Here is a 7451-nt window from a genome sequence, read left to right on the forward strand (position 1 = left end):
CAGCTCTACCAACCCTCACTCTGAAACCTTTTCTTCTTACTCTAGTGGAACCTCACAGAGAAGATTGCCAATTTTTGGGGCGCTTGATTTTGGAAAACAAATTAATGAAAGTGCAATTATTTGGACAGAGAGTTCTGAAGCACTCTGTTCCACTGAGATACGGTAATATAATCTTCTGTGTCCTACCCACCCTGAAGAAGTCAGCAGACAAGATCCTCTTAAAGTGAGACAACTGAAAACTGTTTTTTTCTGGATTAGTTTTGAGCTTGATCAGTAGCTCCTGGCTAAGGATAATGCAACCACTGGTGAAGAACTAAGGAGGTTGCAAGAGCAAGGTGCAGGGAGTAGAAAAACACATCATCCCTTTAGGTGGAAATACAACGTTGGATTAGCTTAGGCAGATTACAAAATCTCATCCTAATGAATTCTGTCTCTAAAAATGTCATATACGTTTGTTTAATATCTGAATATTGGTCAGGATCTGACTTGAGAGGAAGTGACCTGTAGACAATTCTGTACCTTAAATCCTTTTCCTGCTTTTAGTGTATAAGCTTACACTACAGTGTTACTATACTTTCAAACACATTTAATTAATTATGTAACTATATGGTTAATATATTTCTATATTATGGCAGTACACTAACACTAAGGCTCTTTTGATAACATTTCTCTAGAAGCTGTTACTGTATGTTACTGTGAAAGTGCCCATTGCACTTTAGAGTGCCAATGAAGTTTTGAATCCTACCACCATGAAAAAGGCTGACTATTTACTGCTCAGAGTAGGAAAAAATTTATGAACCTGTAGGTGCTATTATCCTTCAGAAGTTAATGACTCTGAAAGTTATGCACTCCAACATGTCAAGAAGTTTTCTTAAAGTGATAATCTTCCCGAAGCGAGACCTTTGGAAGACCAGTGAAAATTGGTTCTGACTTGGCTTGAAGCTTCAAAATGTATAGCTGTTTACCATGTAAAATCTCTTTGGCAAGATGAAAATCATGTACAAACTCTGATAAAAAAGCGAACAAATTCCTGTTAAACCATATGTTGCACTTTGTCTCTTTGAAAGGAATACATGCTTCATATTTCCCTAAGCAGACAGAAGAAGCTGAATTATAAGCACTACTCTGTTAAAATCACTGGCTTATCTAGCAAGTTTCCTGATTATTTACTCAACTATTTAACACAAGTGTGAATCGGGAAAGGTGTTGCTTCTTGAAAAGGCTGGTGATAAAGAGGTATCTGAAAGATTGCAGAGACATTAAATATCATTCAAGTTACACCTACTACAGAGAACTGCACTTGAATACAATGACAATTTCTGATTTTTAAAAAATGAACACAAAAAAAAGGTGCTCTTTAATATTGCTGTTTGGTCAACTGAAGCCTTAAGACACTTTGAATGATTAGGCCCATTTTCTGCAAGAAATGAAGGACTCTTAGAAGATATACAAGATTTTGGTGACAAGCTGGCATCAAGAAACAATTAGCAGACGAGGAAGATTTAAGACACCCCTGAGCTGTAAGACAGACAGCATGTCTATCAAAACATGCCCATTGAAACTGCTTTTGCTTGCCAGTGGCAAGATCAGCTCTAAGTTAATGCTCAAACCCAGACTGAAATACTTTAATCCCTCTGCCAACAGTGTTGAAATGAGCACAACCTGTTGCCTTTGACCAGGAGGGAAACAAGCTTGGAACTGCTCCGCTTCCAATAAAATTCTTATCAACTTCAGTAGTGCCGTTATAAGTTCCCATTATTATGCTTCCAACGATGACTATACAAAGCACTAAGGCTGTGCCACCTTCCTTCAGGCACACCCAGCGAGGCCAAGGAAGCTCCAGGACATTTGCTTCTCCAGGGCTGCCCAAGGCAGGTGTTTTCAGGCAGGGATGTAGTGGGGTGCAGGCTTCCTCCCAGTCCTGAGGAAGCTGAAGGCCCCATGATCCTCTCAAACACAGTTCTCGCAGTTTCTTCAGGAGACAGGTCTATACTCATTGCTCCTAAGTTATGGAGCCTTTTAAGGGCAGCTCTGTTGCAGCCAGCCTCAAAAGAGCTGAGGAGCTCTTCAAAAGAACTGAAGAGCAAGAGGATCTCTGAAACCGCAGCAGAACAGAGGGATGAGCTGGGATTTTGGGTGGCTGGAGCTGTCAGGCAGCCAGAGCCCCAGCAGTTTGTCCTTGCAGGGCCACGGGTGCCTACAGAGCCCACAGCCAGGTTGTGCCCATCCCAGCTCTCCCCTTGCTCTTCCTAGTCTCATGCACGGTGCTGAGAAGCTGCCAAAGGGTCTGCCCTGAAGCGCCACACTGCTGAAATCTTCAGCTTTGTTTCATGGCTGTCAGCCTGATAATTTAAAGGTTTTCCAAAAGCCAAACTTCGTATGTCCTCAATTTGAAAAATACGTTTCTATTAACCAAAGGTAAGAGTTAGGTATTCACTCAGCCAGCTACTGGGTATAGAGGCAAAGGACGGAACTACTGGTATAAAAATTGACCCTGTTAGCTAAAATATAGCTCAAGATCCTGTTTCTTTTTCCATAAATTACCCCACCAACGGACCAGGATTTACATCACACCCTCACCTCCCACAACCTGCTCATGACCAAAGCTGGTGGGTGCAAGCCCACAGCCAGCGTGTGCCAGCAGCCGGCTCCCTGGGCGCCAGCTGATGTAGCACACACCAGGGCAGAGGTTCCTGACCTAGCAAAGGGGAGACACAGGTCACAAGCAACCGAGGGACAGCAACAAGGACAAGGAAAAAACTCTTTAGCCTCCTCCTCTCCCTCCCCTAGCCAGCATGCACTTGCCTGAGGAGGCGAAAGGGGCACAGGGCTTCTATCCCCACCACTGGCACAGCCAGGGTGCAAAGCCAGGCTTGCCAAGGTGCTGCTCAAATGACTTCAGCCCTCGCTGCATGAAGTCCCTGCCAGATAGGGACAGATGTGCAAACAGGCCTCTGGAACGAGGGCTATGAGGCAATGCCTGAGGCTGGGGTGAGACGGGCAACAGGAACTTTGCAAGGAATTTAAATCAAGCAGCTCTTGTAGGTATTTGAGTTTAGACACACGTGCTGTTTGGTCTAGTGCAAGAGTGCTTTAAATACCTACATTTGGTTGGGTTTGTGTAAGCAACACCATGCTTACAGTTTCATTTTACACTTTTGTTCCTAAGTTATGTGTTCATCTTGCAGTATGCAACACTTGCTCATATGCACTTTCACCCAAATACACACAGTCACCTGTCTGGCTGCATCACTCCTGCTGGGGGCTTATCTTGCATTTGTAAACATCACTAAGAATAGAGTACAGTATGTCTCCTTGAGTGCCAATGTGTGTTGGTATTCTATCATCTGTTTGCCTGTGCCAAAGGCTGCTGAGAGAGCCTGTCTTTGATCCTGCAAACACGTTTTCATTCAGCCTTAACAATTATACGCTTATCTTGGACAGGAGAAAGGAAACTTTAAATGCAGGGTTGGCTAAAACTTGTCTACCAGCCAGTCTTCTATCGCATATTTTGTGGCTTTTGTTGTCTGGAAAACTGAAGAAGACTAACCTTTTACACAGAGTATCCCAACAGAGAAACAGAACAAAGCTTACAAAAAAACGGGGGAAGAGAGACAATTTTGGGTGCAGTTTCACAAAACAGTTCCACCTGACCCAGTAGCTCACTGCTGCCAGAATGGGAGATCTTACTTCTCCACTACCTCCTGTTCTTGCTCCTGGCTTCACATTCCCGCCACCTATCTTCTGTGGGTTCTGGCAGTCAGCAGACTAACATACCCACCAGATCTCCACATTGAATCTGCTCCCAAGAAGTGCTGGAAGCACGTGAGCAGGTACTCATCTGGGAGTGGGGGGAAGTGATGGGACTACACAGCCAGGAGTGGAGAGTCAGGGGTCAGGGCAGAGCAGATCTCCCCTGCTGGAGCGTAGCTAGGCATTATTCAGGATGAGCTGTTCATGAAACCATAGTCCAAGGAGATCTAGGACACTTCCTACAGATTGGCAAAGGAATGGCCATAGGTAACTTCACAGGGCAGGGTATAATATGGTTTGCATCTATAGATCATCCTGCCCCAAAAAAAGCACTGTGTTTCATTACCTTAATAAATGACAAATGCCATCCTTGATTGGGACACTAATGAGCTGATTCTAGGAGCCAGATCTGCTGAAGTTTCCTCAGTGGTCTCCTTAGGGAGAGTTTGCAAAGCTTTTGCTTTTACATTTAACTAAGAGGTATACAGAGAAAGATTAATGTGATCTTAACAGAAATTTTGTATTAGCCTTGAATCTTCAATTTCTAGTGAGGTAAATTAGGAACAGCAGGATTCTTATCAGGCTCTTGGATGAACAGCTCTGCACTAAGTCCACCACGCAGAGCCTGTGTGCCAGTGCACCCCGTCACCCTGGGTTTCACTTCAGGCTACTTTGCATTGGAATCCCAAGCTTGAAGCAGACACTGGTGTGTACTGGAGCCAGACCACTAAAACAACATTTACTCCCCAAACAGGGGTACCACTGGTGTGCATCACAAGGTGTCAATGGTCCTTACCAGGTGGATGCAACCGATGAAAATGTCAGGATCTGTACCAGCAGCAATGACAGCACTTCACAAATCAAGCAACATTTCTGTCATTTTGTACTGTTTTTTCTGGCATTTGAGCAAAAATTTTGAAGAAAATTCAGGCAAGAACTACTGGGAAAGTGGTTTTAGAATATCTTTCTAGTTACAAGGATAACACATAGCAATATTAGGATTTTTCTTCCTGAATCACAAGATCAACAAGCCAAAAGCCTTTAAATTTCCTTTTCTCCCCTAAAGTGTATGGGTACAGATGGCACACTTAAATACATCACAGAAATTAAAAACTGAGTCAGGCATTTTTGTTAAGGGCTTCTGCACTGCACACAACTCCAGTCACACAGCACTGTTAATTACTGCTGGCACTGGCAGGCGGGATCCCCTTCCATCTGTTGGGTCCAGCTGATGCAAAATAAAAACAAGCCCTTCGAATAAGCGGCACCTCTGCAGGGTCACCGAGAGCCGGGGGGCTCACGGGGTCCGTGCAGGAGCCGGTCTCCGTGCTCTGCTGGTTTCGCCCTGGCGTGCTGAAACACTTCACTGCTTACGGTTTCTTTGGTCGTTGGTTTTTTAATCTTTAAAGACGCAAGTCGTCTGGCATCGCTTCACCCCTTCAGCGAGCTGCAGCCTTTCCTTGAGACGCCTCCTGCCCGCCGGGGCAGAAGACCCCCGAGGCGGTAACTTGCCTCCCCGGGCTCGCAGCGCCGGCCGCCCCCTCCCCACCTCCTCCTCCTCCTCCTCGCTGCGGAAAGCGGGGCCGGAGCCCGGGGACGCGCTGGAAGCGGGGCAGGTGCTCCGGTGCAAGGAAAGCCCGAGGGCACAGACCCCCGCCCTCCGCTCCGCAGATCCCCCTCCCGCCTGCAGGGGGGCAGCTGCTGACCCCCGGGTACGTGTCCCCGGCAAAGCGGGGGGGAAGGCACGGCTTACCGGAGCTGCTCGCCGGTGAGCAGGACCTCGGCCATGTGCTCCAGCTCCGCCGCTTTCTGCTGCATGCTGCTCATGCCCTCCTCCATCGCCGCCGGCCTGCGGGCACAGCACCGCCGGGTAAGGGGGGACCGGGGGCCCGGCGCCCCCCCTCCCCCGCCGCCGCGCTGCCCCCGCCGGCAGCTCCGCGGGGCGCCTCCCGCCCGGCCCCGGCGGCTGCAGAGCCTGCGGCTGGGGGGGGACACGGGGGACGACGGCGGCGGCCTTCCCCCGCTGCTTCGGCTCACCTGAGCGGGGCAGGTCACTTTTCCCCTCGGCAGGCTCGGATCCCCCCACCCCCCCACCCGCCCCCCCCAGCTTCCCGTGTTATTGTGTCACAGGCAGGCGGAGAAACACATGGCTGCAGCCGCCGCAGCCGCAGCCGGGCTCGCCGAGGCAGCAGCGTCCCCGCCCGGCTGTCACTCGGCAGGGTCGGCGCTGCCTGCCCCCGCGGGAGGGGGCCGGCTCCTGCACGGACCCCCTGAGCCCCCCGGCTCTCGGGGACCGGCCGGGCTGGGGGCAGAGGGTGGCCGCGCACCGGCGCTCCCCGGCCGCGGCTCCCTCCCCGCGGGGGCACGGTGCCCGCGGCTCCCTCCCCGGCTGAGCAGCGGGGCTACCGGCAGGACGCGCTGAACGGAGGAGAAGCGCCCCCGGGAGAGGCCGGCCCGGGTGTGCGGGTCGGCCCGGGGCCGGCGGGATGCTGCGCTGCGCTCCGGCAGCCATCCCTAGCGCTGCCCGGGGCGGGGGGCAGGCAGGGAGCGGGAGGGACGGATTTTCACCCTCCAGAACTGCTGCTGCCCTCCTGCTGCCCGGATTCCAGCTCATCTGCTACCCCGGGGTTATTCTCAGACATTGGTCCCCTGCCCACCTCACCTCTTTGTCTCCAGGCGACCGCGGATGCGGAATTCCTGAGGGCAGAGGAGCATTTAGTCTTGGAAATGGGAAATAAATTGCAAGGTCATAAGCACTGTTTGTCAACATTTCTGATGGGGGAGGGGGGAACGGGGGGACCAGCCTTTTCAAAAAAAGTCCAGGAGGCATCTTCTGCAGTGCAGTGATCCAGACATGGTTTTCATTTACAAGCACGTGCAATTAAGATATACCTTGATTGCCTACTCATTACTTTTGTTTCTGCCTGCACATACTCTGCATGGAAATTGCATATGCTTAAGCCTTTGCAATATTGTCATCGATTCGGGACCTAGACGGTAGTTTCAGAACCAAGAGAAGAACTATGAGGGAATCAAGTGAAGCTAGTAGTAACCAGGCTGCAGACAACAGGGAGGAGGTAGTTTTTTGCAGGGCCCATAGCAAGCTTGCGGTATTAATTACGAAAGGAGACTCTGGGTGTAAAAGAATGGACTTTGAGTCAAGGAAAAAATGGACAAGTACTTGGAAAAGAAGTCTACAGAGGGTTACTAAGCAGACAGCAGCCACATCCAGCTCAGGAAATTCTCTGTTCTAAAAATAACTGGAAGCTAGGCAAGCACTTGAGAGACATTTCATATATGCTTTCCATGCTGTTCCCTATGCATCTGTTTATAGGACACTGGACTAGATGGACCGACCTTTGGTTCAACCCAGTGTAGTCATTTTAATGTGCATCTTTGCAGGTCTCAAAGAGCACTGGAGATCCACAGATGGCAAAGGGAGAAAAACACAATCTGCCTTCATTTCAGTTGTGGAATGGGCCAGGGAGAGAGGACACCTTAGAACTGTAAATACTACAGCCTGAGCTTGCTTGCTGTAGATTTGGAAGACATGCATTTAATCTGAATACTTGCAAACACCCTCTAATTCCACTCATACTGCAAACATACAAAGTACAGATTCACAAAGCTGGAAACAAAAAGGGAATTGAAACAACCATCTCATCTGACCTTATCTTTAGGACAAAGAATTTACAGAG

General features: G+C 49.4%; 1 protein-coding gene across 2 annotated transcripts in view; it reads right to left on the reverse strand.

Annotated features, from left to right (window-relative positions):
* Positions 1–5890, reverse strand: part of DEPTOR (DEP domain containing MTOR interacting protein) — a 76106-nt gene extending 70216 nt beyond the window's left edge. The window contains exons 1-2 of one of the 2 annotated variants that reach the window (XM_055704047.1): positions 5791–5890; positions 5507–5602 (exon numbers count right to left, since the gene is read on the reverse strand). In XM_055704047.1, the coding sequence (XP_055560022.1) occupies positions 5507–5592 (86 nt within the window). In that variant the 5' untranslated portion in view covers positions 5593–5602; positions 5791–5890. Of the gene's footprint in view, positions 1–5506; positions 5763–5790 lie in introns of those variants that run through there. The other variant, XM_055704046.1, reaches the window with a different exon arrangement.
* Between the last annotated feature and the right edge of the window lie 1561 nt (positions 5891–7451).

The sequence above is a fragment of the Falco cherrug genome, chromosome 3 (genome assembly GCF_023634085.1).
Source record: "Falco cherrug isolate bFalChe1 chromosome 3, bFalChe1.pri, whole genome shotgun sequence".
Classification (NCBI taxonomy): domain Eukaryota; kingdom Metazoa; phylum Chordata; class Aves; order Falconiformes; family Falconidae; genus Falco; species Falco cherrug.